Genomic DNA, 16,840 nt, shown 5'->3' with positions numbered 1-16,840 from the left:
CACAGCTCACCAAGTGTCTATTCTTGACATGCAACACTGTACAGTGAATGAGGCCAGTTGTTTGTGAGCCCTTCACGTCTAAACCTAATTGTGTTCTTACCTGATGTTCATCAGTTACACACTTATCAGGAATCAGGGGACAGTGATAGAAAGTCAGAAATTTGGATTGCTTTCCCCCTCTCTCAGGTAGAGCACTATTCAGTCAATAGTAGTGACTCCACTGTTTCTCTGTCACAATGTGCAGGCTATGGGACAAACCTGGGTGTTCCTACATTGTGTTGCTGATCACTATTTCTTCAAAGAGAATATTGATATATTGTAAACTAAAAGCAAAATACTGTGGATGCTGGAAATCTGAAATAAAAACAAGAAATGCTGGAACCACTCAGCACTTCTGGCAGCATCTGTGGAAAGAGAAGCAGAGTTAACATTTCGGGTCAGTGACCCTTCTTCTGATATATTGTATCTTATTGGGCCATAATTTTATTTTCTATTATCAGATGTAGAACAATTTGAAACATGTGAACACATGTACAGTATGGAGATCATTTTTATTATGTGAGAACTAAGACCAGTACAAAGGCAACCTTACGTTTTACAAAATGAAATGATAAACCACTCATTGGAGTGTAACTCAAAATTGAATATTGTGCTATTGTAGCATAAATTTCTTGTAAATCATCCGTTGGAACAGTCTGTTGAACCAGACGGATCGCACATAAAAGACACATAAAGCAGATGTGTGTGTATATGCACTCATATGTTTCCAAGCAACCATTGCTTAACTGGCAGTTTGCTTATTCCAAAGTAGAAGGCTCAAGCAAGAAAGCCCCAAAGTAAGTTTCATGTTCATGTACTGAAATATGGGTATGCAAGTTTTTGGGGACTTCAGCATAAATACAGTCATCAGCGTAAAGCTTGAAGGCTCCAGCATGGTATGTTGAAATCTTCAGAAAGCCATCACTCTTGGCTTGAGGCCTGGCATAGCTTTTCAGCAACTCTTCTGGTTTCGGGTAATGGTCGTTCTTCTTCAAAATGGTGGCATAGAATTGCGGAGAGAGCTTGGAGCAGTCTTGTGAGCATTTAAAGGTCACCTGGGCATAAATAAAGTAGACACCATTGGTGGGAATCACCAAATAGCCAGCTTTATCGTACTTCATGTCAGATGTTTTGAATGCGTGTCCTTGCGTGTGCTCAAAAAGCAGGTGGCCTGTGATATTTTGGTAATCTGCCATAGGAAAACAGGTAAATGATTGACTTGAGTTTATAAAAACAAAACATTAAGAATAGCAGTAAAATAAGATGTGTGTTTTATTTTGTTTCTAGCAGACCAGTAAGGTATACATTAGATGTGTACAATCAGACACATATCTAAGTAAGGGAATCTTAAAGGAAAGGAAATGACTCAGTTGCTAAATGGGTCAAGAACAGTGTTTGTGACTCTACTGTGCTGTTTAACAGAATGACAATGGAACAGTGAAAGTTACACATTCCTGCCCACTCATGAATGCATTCAGAGTATCAGTGCCCTTCCCCCCACCACCTGTTAATCAGCCTCGAATCTTTCCACTGCTTCATACTGTTGTCCAAGGGAAGGGGATGAAGATAGAAAATCAACAACATTGCCCAAAAGTAACCAAAACAAATCTCTAGATGATTGTTCTATTGTTCTATATTCAAATCTCTCTAGACTGCTGTCCTATGCTGACACAATTTTGTCTATCACCATATCCTCTGCCCCAATTCCAGCAGCAGAGGATACTTCTGTCCCAGGGAGTACATGGTTCTCTCACTCTATGGAGGGAATTCTCCGCCACAAAATTGGGTGAGATTGCAGCAGATAATGTTGGAGCATATGGGCGGTGAGTCCTAGTGGTGTCTTGGCTGCTCTTTCCTCACGCATGTGCAATTTACTGCTTTCTGTCTCAGTTACCACTGTTTCCCAGGACTGGCATGTGAACGGTGTGGGTTGCCCCTGCACCTTCATCCTCAGTGGAGCCGGCGGTTTAAGCTGAGAGTTCCCCTAATGGAGGTAGAACTTTGTGTAGCATCCTCTTTCCTCTGCATTCAGCCCCACAGAAGTACCTGCTGAAGGCCTCAGTCTTGGCTAATCTTGGGGGAGTTTGTGGCCCTTTAAGGTCCCTCCCCCACTTTCTGGTGCTGAAGTTTCCTCATACACACTGGCAAACTCCTTTACAATGGCAGGAATCCCACTGGAAGTTTGTTGTGCATACATAATACGTATTGAACCAGTACAATGAGCTGGGCTTGGGCAGTAACCGAAGGGTGGGCCCTGCTGAAATGTAACTTTGCAGAAGAAAATCTATCCACCTCTCGATCATATGCTGTAACCACTGTTTCTGTTACCAACTAAAGGTTATTTTGAATGAAGTGGCCTATTCTCACTTACACCCAGTCTATTTCACACATCCAATTCTTGGGGGAGAGGAGAATTCTTCTAATCTTGCTTATTATTTTTAAACTTGTGTCCTTTAGATTTGTTCTAAATGTCAAAATCAAACAACCTTTTTATATTTTTAACATCTCTGGATCTCAGCATTTTAAAGACCAGGATCAAGAAAAAAACTGTGGAGAGAGAAACAGAGTTAACAGAGGTCTGTTACCTCTCATCAGACCTGAAATGTTAACTCTGTTTCTCTCTCCACAGATGCTGCCTGACCTGCTGAGCGTTTCCAGCACTTTCTGTTTTTATTTCAGATTTCCAGCATCTGCAGTATTTTGATTTTATCAAAAGAAAACCTGTTGATCTGGTTAAATCTTTTCCTTCCGTGTTTCAGAACTAGTTGGAATATATACTTGACTTTTACTTTTCATATTTGTTTCATATCATTTTGATGAAACTGTTGACTTAAGTTTATCCAGCTAGTTGAGGAATATCAACTGTGTCAGTGACACCCACCAGCTGTTCCCCATGAAGCTCTAAATCCAAGGCCTCACAAATAAAAATGTATCAATAAAGTTAAATGCTATTTTAATACTGACCTGCAAGTGCAGTAAAATGAGCGATTGGCTTCTCTGTTCTTGCAACTGAGCTCTTGAGTGTATCACTTCCAGCGGTCTGAAAATCTGAAAATATAGGTTTTAAGATGGAACAGTTGCACAAATTCTGGTCACCAATCAAACAAAAGGAACTTCGAGCTATGTTTCACATTATAAAATGTAATTATTTCTTCATAGTCAAACAACTCTTGCAACAAATGCTGCAGAATATTTCTCAATGGTACTATCACATGTCTGTGGTCAGGTTACTCAATCATTTATGTCATTTCTGTGCATCACTTCTTCAGAACATAAGCAATTAAACAATAATTTTAATAGGAAAAATGTATTTTGCAACCATTGATATCCATACAAATACATTTTTACAGTTAATTTTCAACCAGTTTTAATTATTTATGAACTACTATGGAAGTTTCTATGCTGGTTAAGGGTTTGTATACAGAGTAAATGACTGCATTATTTAGCATGCATGTAGGTGTGGGACAATTTTGGGCGGCACAGCGGCGCAGTGGTTAGCACCGCAGCCTCACAGCTCCAGCGACCCAGGTTCAATTCTGGGTACTGCCTGTGCGGAGTTTGCAAGTTCTCCCTGTGTCTGCGTGGGTTTCCTCCGGGTGCTCCGGTTTCCTCCCACATGCCAAAGACTTGCAGGTTGATAGGTAAATTGGCCATTATAAATTGCCCCTAGTGTAGGTAGGTGGTCGGGAAATATAGGGACAGTTGGGGATGTGGTAGGAATATGGAATTAGTGTAGGATTAGTATAAATGGGTGGTTGTTGTTCGGCACAGACTCGGTGGGCCGAAGGGCCTGTTTCAGTGCTGTATCTCTAAAACTAAAAAAACTAAAATTGTATTGAATCCTGTACTACTGACTAGAATGTTGTCTAAATGGAAATCAGATAGGGTGCGAAGCTTATCTGATAAAAGAGTGATAAGCTATTAATTATTTACTCTGCTGCAGAAGCCAAAAAAGCACCTTAATGCAATGTGCTCCCCTCCTATTTAAAGTCTTCCTGTCTGTGAGCCTTGATAGTAAGCCTGTTGGGTTATTCCATCAAACATGAATCGCTGAGCAACACAATTGAATCTGTGTACTGATTTCACTCAAGTAAATGGTACCAATCTAAACATGGCAAAAACTGAGACTGAAGCAGTAGAATTTGTTTTTACTTACGGGAAATGGTGATATTCTTCATCTTTGCCAATACTTGAGTATTTATGTCCTTCAAAACAAAAGGTCACATTTGTTTAAAATGATATCTTGATTCTTCTGCATTTTTGGCCATTTTTTTCACAGAAGGGATTTCGGAAAGGGCTATTTTTTAATGTCAGGGCTTTTAAAACCAACTCTTTTTTTAAAGGAAGTATCTAGACATAAGACGATGTCCAAACAATAAATAATTGGTTAGTTTGAATGGGTATTTTGAAAACAACCTGCTGGAAAGTCTGTGAGAGGGCAAGCTTTTTTAACATAGAGAAAAAGGCTCTTGAAAGCCAAAAATAGCAGGATGGCCAGACAATCAGGCACCAAAAGGCTGCAAAGAAAGAAATGACTGCCTGAAAAACTGCAGAACACAATGCAGAGAGGTCCAAGTGAAGTAAGGCAGTGGGACAGCATCACATGTTCTTTATTTTGTGTCATTACGTGAATATAAGTTCCACTGATTGAACTAAACAACTTTGATCACATTGCTTGCTCTGTCCATTTCGTCTTGTAGAATAAAACAGCTTATAATTTAAACCAATATTCATCTCATCCACTGATAACTCCGTCTGTTTACAAAGAGATTGCAAAAGCATCCTATTGTTACATCTGCCACCTTGTGCAATTGTACAAGTAGACATATGGCAGAATAAGTCAACTCCCATAAAGTTAAGACACACAAATTGTATCCAGAGTGGACCTGAATCGTGCAAGAATTTCCTTACTTAAATCACAAAAGAAACATGACACTACCATCTATGTTCTCCTTCAATACAGTCAAAAGCTTAAAGAATATAAAATGAAACAGAATATGCCTACCTCTTTCAGCACATTGATGTAGAAAAAGATGATGCAGCACATGCCTCCTATTGCAAGCCATTGCAGAATAATGAGAATGGTGAGAAGCAATGAGCTGTAACTGTGCTTTCCAGTCAGCATGCACTTGGAGTTCACGAACATCAAGTCTTCTGGATCCGTAGAGGTGGGCTTCTGCATTTTGAAAACACCACTATTCAATTTTTGAGCCTTCAGTCACTTTTCTGGTTTGCTTTCTCCAAAGGGCTTTATAAACCTTCATCAGTGTATGACGTGCTGGAACACTCCAACCTGGACTTTACCTTCAACGAATGAGTAAAATTTCAATTGCTAAGGAGATTAGATTATCTGTAAAGATGCACCAATAGAGGCTGCAGTCACTGTGATATAATCTTGTTCACCTGGGGTAAGTAACTCCCCCAATTTTAAAAATTGTAAACTTTTTGTGTTATGACTTTGACTTCGACTGTGTCATGTCTGTGGTGTCCCTAAACTTTTCTTCAGTGGGAAAAATGGGTTGTTTTCCCAATAGTCATTAAATGTTTGTAATTTTTAACAAAAAATAGAAATCCTGTAGTTGAAGGTAAAAGTCATGTATTTCAATGTTTGGAAATACAGGTATGTAATAAATATGTAGGATTATATTGGCAGATTTCAAAATTGTTGAATTTTTTTAACCTAGATTAAAATATATACCTACCGAATATTTTAATTTGTATGTATGTCAGTTCCTATGTATCGTCAAAATGCAAGCTCAAAATCAAAAAGCATGATATCCATCATTATGTGTACAGGTGAGTCTTCACCTCAAAAACTCATACCATAAATATCACTAGATAGTATTCCAATCCAACATGGGATCGAACAATAATTGTAATGTATTGACCTTGACCTTCCAATTTTTCCTCTCTGATCCACGTACTATCACTGGAATACAGCTCTCATGGCCATCAGTTGCTGACCAGAGGCCAGACTCCACGCTGCAGGCCAAGGTCTACACATGAGCAAAGGTATAGGAAGCTGACAAATATAATCAAGTTGTCTGTTCCAACTTTTTTCTATTTTATGTTCCTTTGTTCACACTTATAATTGGTTTATCTGACGTAAACTCATCGCCCTGTTATTACATAATCTGCCTAATGGGTTCTCACAAATTTCTCAAAATGCTTTCCAAAAAGAAACTGTACATTGCCTTTTATTTCCTTGGCATCTAAAATTTCTACAGTTCAAATGAATTGTGAAAACAAAATTTTTTTAAAATACATATTTCACTACAACATGATTAAATTTATCCATGAAATTGTATTCTAATGTCTTCATTAAAGGCTTACATGACATCCTAGACCTCTCCCAAAAGCCTAGGATTAAATTTGATATTTTCTCCCAGAGTGTTGCTTTGAGTTGAACCAGGATTGGGTGGATTGAGTGTATGAAATGTTCAATCAGCTGTACTAATGGAATGTTTTTAATTTAGATTCTCGCAGTTTCTGCATTGGAAGCCAATTTGTGTGCAGCAAGACTGCAAAGAGCAATCTGTTTTTAATTCACAATGCCCTCTGACCTCCCCCTCTCTGACGCTGAATGTTCTGCACTCAGCAAAGGTCTCAGTTTTATCCCCTTACGCCCCCACCTCAATGAATTTCGCGCTCGGCATGACGTTGACGTCTTCCGTCGCCTCCGCCTCCGCCTCCGGGCTCACTTCTTTGACCAGGAGTCCTCCTCCCGACCAGCAGACCCATTCACCTGCCTCCAGCATTCTCCCTCTACCTGGACCCCTCCCCCTGGCCTCTTACCCGCTCTTGATCTTTTCATTGAAAACTGTCGGCGAGACATTGGTCATCTCAATTTCTCTGCCCCCCTCACTCACTCTAACCTGTCCCCCTCTGAACCTGAGGCACTCCGTTCTCTCAGGTATAACCCGGACATCGTCATCAAACCTACAGACAAGGGTGGTGCTGTTGTTGTGTGGCGTACTCTACCTCGTAGAGGCTCAGCGCCAACTTTCAGACACTTCTTCCTACCTCCCCCGGACCACGACCCCACCACCGAACATCAAGCGACTGTCCACAGGACTGTCACTGACCTCATCTCCTCTGGAGATCTCCCCTCTACAGCTTCCAAACTCATAGTCCCGCAACCCTGGACAGCCCGCTTCTACCTCCTTCCCAAAATCCACAAACAGGACTGTCCCGGCAGACCCATTGTGTCAGCCTGCTCCTGTCCCACTGAACCTATTTCTTCCTATCTTGACTCTATCATTTCTCCGCTAGTCCAGTCTCTTCCTGCCTACATCAGTGACTCTTCTGACACCCTACATCATTTTGACAATTTCCAGTTTCCTGGCCCTAACCGCCTCCTCTTCACTATGGACGTCCAATCTCTCTACACCTCCATCCCCCACCGGGACGGTTTGAGGGCTCTCTGCTTCTTCCTTGAACAGAGGCCCAACCAGTCCCCATCCACCACCACCCTCCTCTGCCTGGCTGAACTTGTTCTCACATTGAACAACTTCTCCTTCAACTCCACTCACTTCCTTCAAGTAAAAGGTGTTGCTATGGGTACCTGCATGGGTCCTAGTTATGCCTTTCTTTTTGTGGGATATGTTGAACATTTCTTGTTCCAGTCCTTCTTAGACCCCCGCCTCCAATCTTTTTCCGGTACATTGATGACTTTATCGGTGCTGTTTTCTGCTCCCGCCCCGAACTGGATAACTTTATCAACTTTGCTTCTAATTTCCGCCCTTCTCTCACCTTTACACGGTCCATCTCCGACACTTCCCTTCCCTTCCTCGACCCCTGTCTCCAACTCTGGGGATAGGCTGTCTATTAACATACATTATAAGCCCACTGACTCCCACAGCTACCTCGACTAGACGTCTTCAGACCCTGCCTCCTGTAAGGACTCCATTCCATTCTCCCAGTTTCTCCATCTCCGACGCATCTACTCTGATGATGCTATCTTCCATGACAGCGCTTCTGATATGTCTTCCTTTTTCCTCAACCGAGGATTCCCCCTACTGTGGATGACAGGGCCCACAACCGTGTCTGGCCCAATTCCCGCACCTCTACCCTCACCCCTTCCCCTCCCTCCCAGAACCACAACAGGATTCCCCTTGTCCTCACTTTCCACCCCATCAGCCTCCATATCCAAAGGATCATCCTCCGCCATTTCCGCCACCTCCACCGTGATGCCACTACCAAACACATCTTCCCCTCTCTGCCAGCATTCCGAAGGGATCATTCCCTCCGCGACACCCTGGTTCACTCCTCCGTTACCCCCACCACCTCGTCCCCTTCCCACGCCACCTTCCCCTGCAATCGCAGGAGGTGTAATACCTGCCCATTTACCTCCTCTCTCCTCACTATCCAAGGCCCCAAACACTCCTTTCAGATGAAGCAGCGATTTACTTGTACTTCTTTCAATGTAGTATACTGTATGCGCTACTCACAATGTGGTCTCCTCTACATTGGGGAGACCAAGCGCAGACTGGGTGACCGTTTTGTGGAATACGTCCGCTCAGTCCGAAAGCATGACCCGGAGCTTCTGGTTGCTTGCCATTTCAACACTCCCCCCTGCTCTCATGCTTACATCTCTGTCCTGGGATTGCTGCAGTGTTCCAGTGAACATCAACGTAAGCTCGAGGAACGGCATCTCATTTACCAATTAGGCACACTACAGCCTGCCGGACTGAACATTGAGTTCAATAATTTCGGAGCATGATGGGCCCCCCATTTTACTTTTATTTACGGTTATTTTTTCTTTTTTCTTTTTAATTTTTTTTGTGTTTATTTTATTTTATTTTATCTTAGTTTGTTCAGTTTGCCTACCCACTGTTTTTTCATGTTCATACTTACGCTGTTCAGTTTTCAGTCCATTAACACCCTATCTGTACTAATGCTTTGTCTTTCAACACACCATTAACATATTGTTTGCCTTTGCTCCATGACCTTCTGGTCGGTTATTCTCTGTGACCTTGTCCTATCTACACCTTCTCCTTTGTTATCTCTTGCCCCACCCCCACTTCACTTGCTTAAAACTTTCACATTTCTAATATTTGCCAGTTCTGAAGAAGGGTCACTGACTTGAAACGTTAACTTTGCTTCTCTCTGCACAGATGCTGCCAGACCTGCTGAGTATTTCCAGCATTTCTTGTTTTTATTTCTGTTTTTAATGATGTTGGTTGAGGGATAAATGTTAGCCAGGGAACCAGGAGAATGTCACTGCTCCTCTTCAAATAGTGTCATGGGATTACTTCCATCCGCAGGAGTGAACAGCCAAGGACTCAATTAAACATCTGCACCTCCAAAGTGTAGCATTCTCTCAGTACTGCACTGGTCAGTCTAGATTATGAGCTCAAGTCTCCGAAGCAGAGTTCATGCCATGACTTTCTAATTCAGAGGGGAGAGTGCTATCACTGACCCAAGAGTGATACAGTAAGAAAGATATCAATGTTAGCTATGTATTTCTGTCTTTAAAACAGAGAGGCTTTGTGCACATGTGTGTGTGTCTGCATGTACATGAGAGAATGTGAATTAACACAGACCGCAAACTATTGATTACCAACCTGTTCAAGCTTTAGGTTAAATAAACTTTGGTAAGTGCATTAAGATCAGAGAGAGGCATACTTTTATTCGTCATTGTAATGGAGCTCATTTTTTAATTTAAAAAATGAATTTTGAATCAAATAGGTCTATATACATTATCTGATTATCACCTGTGTTATGTTAACAATTAGAAAATTTTAAATTGCTGTCAGTTATCAGAATCAGAGTGAGAAACACACAGGCTGGGCATTTATCCGGGCAACAAGGGTCTTGACCTCCGCCACTCCTTGGGCTGAATTTTACCGGCCCCTCGACGTCGCGGGTCGCGGTGCGGGTGCTGGTGAAATGCTGGGGGGAGAGGATTATGCAGCCCGTCACCTCTCCATTGACACTTCCTGATTTTCCGATGAACATGCAGCCGTCCCGCGTCGTCCCATTCAAGATTGGAAAAGCCGGTGGGTCCACAGAGGCAGAAGCTTTCACGGCAGAAGGTAAGTTTCTTTTCAGGGCTCTCACTCTGCATTCTTAAAGGGATGAGGGAGGGGGGCATTCCAGGGGTCTCACACTGCATACTGTAAGAGAGGAGGGAGGGGGCATTCCAGGGGTCTCACACTGCATACTGTAAGAGAGGAGGGAGGGGGCATTCCAGGGGTCTCACTCTGCATTCTTAACGTGAAGGAGTCTGGAATTACTGGTGGGAAAGCTCTGGTGGCATGAAGGGAGGTACTGTGTACCATCCCTCTGTTAACAGTGTATGCTCTGTGTTTGTTTGTGTTTGTGAGGGAGCATTGGCACACTAGGCACCCTGTGTGTGGGGAGGGTGCCAGAAAGGGCAGGAGCATTAAGGTTGTATTGATGGTGGGGGCAATCGATTCATGCTGTGCCACTTTGAGTGTTGGCCAAGATGGGCAATGCCATGGCATGCCACACAGTTGATCCAGGAAAGCAGCTGATGTACTCGTCAACACTAATCCATGCCCTGTTAGGAATCTTTGAATGCATGCAGGGTTCAATTTTATTTATCACACGGAAATAGGTATGGCTCATCCTATATTGTGTGATCCTCTGCTCCTGAGGATCCGTATGCACCAGAGGCAAAATCAACAGGCAGGTGCGATCCACGTAGAGACCCCAAGTCATGTGCAGCAGCCCCCAAGGGGAGACTGCCATTACGGTTGCCATGCATCTACAGGCCCCACATGACATGTCATCGGATGTCAGAGCACCAGTGTCAGAGGCAATTGTGCATGTAGAGAGGGTGGTGACATGTCTCTGTTCCCTGCTCAAGGATGACCTGCAGCTGATGGGCTCCGGTGGACATCCCATGCCTTTGTTCCTCATAGTGGCAGCAGTTCTCAAGCCTAATGCTTCTGTACCTTTTTAAGGACCCACCAGAGACCTTTGTGGGGTCACACAGACAGTAGTGCACCACTGTATCAGGAAGATCACCAATGCCCTGCACTGGAGGGCCAGTGAGGATGTCTGCTTCAGGACGTCCTCTCACAGTCAGACCCAGAGGGTCATTGGTTCTGGCACCATTGCCGGAGAACCATAGGTTGTAATGTTCATAGACTGCACTCATGTGGCCATCAGGCCTACTGCCAGGCTACCACCTGCAGACATCACCATTAAAGCAGTCTTCTCAATCTAGGTGAAGCTGGTATGTGAACATCGCAGATGCTTGCAGTGAATGTGTGACCACTTCTCAGGCAGCTGCCATAACACCTGAGTTTCATGCCAGCCCCGGCTGCCACCGCAGTACACTGAACTAGCTGAGATGCAGGGGTGGCTTCTTGGAGATAAGGGTTATCCATAGCAGAAATGGCTCCCAACACCAGTGAGAGACCCCACCACTGCTGCAGAGGAGAGATACACCAGCCACTGAGCTACATGAGCCATCATTGAGCAGGAGATCGGCATGCTGAAAGAGCGCCTCCAATGTCTGGATGGATAGGGTGATGCCCTGTACTAGGGGCCGAAAAGGCCAGCTCCTTTCTTTGCTGGTCGGCACAACTACGGACCCAATAGGGATCAGGCCTGGCATGATGAGGAGAGACGTCAACAGGATTCCTCCTCGGACTATGAGGACGCTGAGGACCAACAACATGAAAGACAGTTGGGAAGGCAGATGGCACCCAGGCTCTGCACGCAGAGCTAGCAGTAAGCTAGGGGCTTACGGAAGTAGCTTATCAGACAAAGGCTGTCTGCTCCATTGGAACCAACATGAGGTCTGCAAGCCACACATCACCCTCGCTCACCTGCTGTGCACCAGTCCACATCTGCAGCATCCCTGTGTAAACCATTAGAGACAGCAGCTGACTGAGCCAATGTCCATGTCACTGCATCCATGGAGATGCTCATGAGTAACGATGGCATGGCGATGATGTTATTGCATATGTTGGCTCACCTGAAGGTCCAACGGTGCAAGGGGATGTGACATTGGCACTACATGCTGGTACACATCATTCACACAGAGAAAAGGACACATATGTTGGTGAGGAACATTTAGTGAAAGATGTATTTACATCGCTGTGACACCTGTGCATTCCCATTTGTGTCAGTGTGTTTTCTGTAAATCTCTGTAATACCTTTTATGGTCTATTTAAGTCTCACGTCCTGGAATGTGCAAATTAAGATTATTCACCCAGGTGCAGCACGCCTACAAGAAGGAATGTAACACTTGAATGGGAGAAGAGGATCGCAACTGCACAGGACACTGGGACACAGCAGGGTAAGTATGTGGCGGCAAAGCGGAAAGTGCTGAGAAAACTCAGCAGGTCAGGCAGCATCTATGGAGAGAGAAGCAGAGTTAACTTTCAGGTCTGTGAACTTGGACAAGTTAACTCTGCTTCTATCTCTACAGATGCTGCCTGACCTGCTGGATCTCTGCAGCACTTTCTGCTTTACTGCCAGATTGACAGCAGCCCCACTCTTCAGCAGTCAGGTAAGTATTCTTTGACAGCTGTCAGGAAACAGGTGCTGGGGTGCTTAAAATAGGGCCCCAGCACCCGCTGCACAGCTGTCAAAAGCTCTTGCTGCGCCGAATGCCCCGCCTCTCCCCACGTAATATGGGGGGGCCGGGGCGGTGCGCGGCCTCTGTGGAAATGAGCCCCAGTGATTAATAAATGCGTGCAGGCCGCTGAGTTTGAAGAGTGCCACCACGGAGCACAGCACCCCAATAAAATTCAGCCCCTTCTGTGGGAGGCCCACTGAATCAAGTGCCATTAGGCACTTAAGTGGACACAGCGGGCCTTCCATGGGATCAAGGACCCCAGCAATGGAAGTCCCGCCCTCTGAGAGCTGCCAGCCAGAGAGAGGCTGGTAGCTCTTTATCTGAGCAGCGCCACCGAGCAGGCGGTGGCTGATTCCAGTGGAGCAGCCAACTGAGGCCGAGGAGCAGCGCTGGACCCAAGTCACAGATAGGTCAGGATGGGAGGGGTTTCACGGGGGATGGTCGCAGGAGAGGGGTTGTATGGGGGTCGGCAACAAGAGCAGGGGATGGCTCTCAGCGAGCCCCCTCAATTCCGGGTCCCTCGTTCAGATACTGTGCCTTTTAACGAGGGACCCCCCCCCCACCCCCCCATGAAGCCGGCAAGCAACCCGCATGAATTTTCTTGCCGTGCTTCCTGTGTGGCAACAGGCCCGCCGCCACTGGGCTAATTGCGGCGATGGGATGAGGCCCTTAATTGGACATTACTTGTCAATTTAATGGGCCTCAATTGGCGGCAGGAAGGTTGTTCATCGGCCTTCCCATCCCAGACTTAATTTTGGTGGAGGTGGGAAGGTGGCAGAGTTCCCCCGACCATCATCCTACCCGATTATATGCTCGCCCCACCTCCAAACTCGCCATGGAGGAGAGCATAAAATTCCCCCCAGAATTTATTATTTTATTGTTCCAAAGTAAATAAAGCGTGGATTGAATTTTGGACATTCTAATGACCATCTGTTTTGTTGTTAGATAGTAATTAAGAAGTTTACATCTTATGGTTGAGAGATCAAGAGAGCTGGAAATAGAGAGAAACAGAGAGGTACAAAGGCAAAACACCACATTCAATGATCACATAGGACCCTGAGAAAATCAAGAAATGGTGCCATCATACATGGGGACTTCCCTCTTCACAGCCCATGAGACCTATACTGTGCCGTTCCCCACATTGTTGACCGACTCCAGAAATCTACCATTGAACCAAGCCTGTTATTTCCACGCTAGCTGAGCTAAATCCTATCTCTAACCCTGTTTCAGCTGAGAAATACATTTGGTAATGATTCCTTGTGTACTGTACCATGGAAGAATACAAGTTCTTATCTAAACATAAGTTTTCAAATTAGATATATTACATCAGCTCACAAGATACTGTACTTGACAAGCACAAGTAGCAAATTTTGAAATCTAAAATGCCACTATTATGTTTGGAGTGTTTTGCATAGTTCCTCATGCTCAGCATCAAAGATCACTTGCATAAATGAATCCTCATTCCCTACAACACCAACACCAACACCAGATATTTCCAACATCTGATAATGTAGGAAGCCCTGGGCTCAACCAGAAGCTGCTGTCACTATCTGTATCCTGGATGCATCACAAGACTTCTTTTGATTTCTTGGAATTCAGAAATCAGTAGAATAAGCACTCAATCAAGTAATGGCCTAGGTTATAAATTACTGGACAGATTCAATAATAATAAACAATACCAATGACAATACAGCTGCTTTCACTAACATAATACTTTGTGTGGCTTAATCATTCATTGGCTTAACTAGCTGAGTCATTGGGGAGCTATTTTGCTACAATTTTAACACAAGCTGACCAACACCTTTACTCTTCAAATTTAGATTTGTGAAGCACAACAATCATTATTAGGGCTCTGCAGAGATACCACTAGATTGGAGAGAGGCTAATGTGTCGAGACATTCCAAAAGAGTGCCAAAAGAGACATAGACAACAAAAGACTGATCAGTCTTACTTCAATTCCATGTAAAATAATGGAATTAATTTTCAGGAGTAAAGTTAGGATTATCTATACAACACAACATAATAAACTGCAGTGAACACTGCATTGGTAGGGGAAGATTGTGTTTGATCAACCTAAAGGAAGTGACAACCCAAGCGAGTGTAATAAGTGATATATACTTAGACTTCCAAAAGGCATTTGACAAAGTTCCACACAAAAGGTTACTAATTAAGTTCCACACTTTGGGGATCCAGGGAAAACTTGGGAATGAATAAGGAATTGATTGATGGGTAGAAAGTACTGAGTGAGGTTACCCAGAGCTCAGTATTGGGACCACTATTGTTTCTACATAGCATCAATAACTTGGATTCAGAAATTCAATGCAAATTGGCCAAATTAGCAGATAATACCAAGCTAGGAAGAGTAGTAGAATGGAAAGAGATAAGCTGTAAATTACAGAATGATGACAACAAAGCAAGTGAATGGGAAGAACATTAGCAGATAGAGTTTTAATGCAGACCGATGTGTAGGAAAAACCATGAATGGTGTTGAAATAGCTATGTTTGAAGTTGAAAGAGAACTAGGGGGCTTAGACTTGGTGCTCAACATATCCAACCAACTGCACACACATAATCAACAAAGCCAACAGGATGTTGGAACGACTGAGTCAAAACAGTAGACTCGAAGTCAGAGGAAGTTACGATTGAACGACAGTTATCTGGTCAGACCACACTTTGAGCACTGTGTCATAATCTGGTTGCAGGAAAATGTTCAAGTGCAGGAAGCAGTGCAAAGAGCCAATGGGTTGATCCCCAGTGTCAGAGGTATGAGTTCTGACAAAAGACTGGAAAAGAGGTCCTGAGGGTTGACCTAATGGAGGTATGTAAGATAGTTAAGGGAATAGGAAAGATAAATCTGGAATACTAATTTAAATTAAACAATAGGAGTGGGACAAGGGAACACAGGTTCAAACTAGTAAGAGGTAGTTTTAGGACTGATATCAGCATGTTTGTCTTCATGACAAGAGTGATCAACACTTGGAATGGACTTTTGGGCAGATTAGTGGAGGCAATGCCCTGGAGTCTTTCATGAAACAATTAATATGAAACATGCAGCATTACGGGGAATATAGGGTGGTTCTGGATGGATGAATTAAGATGGCTGAATCCCTTCCTCATCCATAAAATATCACGTAATCTTGTGATTTAGTATGGACAGCAGGGAATAAATGTGCAAATTATTTTATTATTGCTTCATCTGGGGTCATTTGTTCACCTAAAAGTTGGGATAAGCAACCTGATCATGCCTGGAGACCTGTATCAAGATCCAAACTGAAAACTACTGAAGGGTAAGGGGACTACTCATAGATTTCATAACATGTTGTTCCTGTATGAAGTTCATCACAAGTTTTGGATTTTCTTTGTTGTCAGTTTGGATTTCATTGCCAGTTCAAACCTTCATCCTGAGCCTTCGATTAAGGTTCTGACTGACCATATTTGGCAGTACAGGGAACTTTGGGGAAACACCTGCCCTCCACTGGTAATAATGCAGCCAACCAAACCTTTGTAGTTGATTATCAAATAAGCGATTTCCTGATTGTGTTCAAAGAAGGGGTAAGTTTTCAGTTACCATTAAGTTACAAATGTGAAGGGAGTATGAAACTTCCATTTTTTCTTACTGGAATGAATGCTATTATTTCTATATAATGAATTGCACACCATAGGTAACAGTTTACAGGGGAATTTCTTCAGTGCTTCTGAATTCCCCTACGATGGCCCAAACTGAATATTAAAAACCAAAGTCTCATGTTTTATGATAAAGACTTGGAAAGTTGACACGTAGAGTACGATTCAAACCAAATCCTACATTACAAAGTGGGTTCACTTCTGCTTTGAGCTTTTCTCCTATGACTAGAAAAATAGCTTTTTAGCTGCAAAGGAAATCAGATTTGTGACATAGCAAAAAATCATTTAATGTAATAACATTTCACCATTTTACATATTTGCTCTTCTCCCTCTTATATATTGTTAACATCTGAGGTCAGAAACACAAAGGGTGAAATATTCCACACAGGTCCTAATTGTACAATAGTTTTTTTTTTAAAAGATAGTTGCGATCAGATGAGGAGGGATCAAGGGGCTCTCCTCTTTTCCCTCTCCTTGTTTGACCATAACAGATTTGTTTCTTTTTTTTTTAAGTGGATATACTTGCCAATTCCATGAGTGTTTAATTGTTTACATGTCTTGATAGTAAAAAGAGCCAATCAGACAGGTTTTCTTGAGTTTATCAAAGAAAGACGCTAG

The 16,840-nt window shown here is 43.3% G+C and overlaps 1 protein-coding gene across 1 annotated transcript; it reads right to left on the bottom strand.

The window, feature by feature from the left end:
* Positions 1–514: 514 nt before the first annotated feature.
* On the bottom strand, positions 515–5,291 carry LOC137347741 (tumor necrosis factor ligand superfamily member 15-like). The gene is made up of 4 exons (XM_068012637.1): positions 5,045–5,291; positions 4,196–4,244; positions 3,004–3,087; positions 515–1,228 (listed from the first exon to the last, which is right to left on the bottom strand). The coding sequence occupies exons 1-4, from the start codon at positions 5,219–5,221 to the stop codon at positions 798–800; spliced, it is 741 nt and encodes a 246-aa protein (XP_067868738.1). The 5' UTR covers positions 5,222–5,291; the 3' UTR covers positions 515–797.
* Between the last annotated feature and the right edge of the window lie 11,549 nt (positions 5,292–16,840).

This window comes from Heterodontus francisci, chromosome 32, assembly GCF_036365525.1.
Source record: "Heterodontus francisci isolate sHetFra1 chromosome 32, sHetFra1.hap1, whole genome shotgun sequence".
In the NCBI taxonomy this organism is placed as follows: Eukaryota; Metazoa; Chordata; class Chondrichthyes; order Heterodontiformes; family Heterodontidae; genus Heterodontus; species Heterodontus francisci.
The sequence above is the reverse complement of the archived record's forward strand: the minus strand, read 5'-3'. Positions and strand labels throughout refer to the sequence as shown.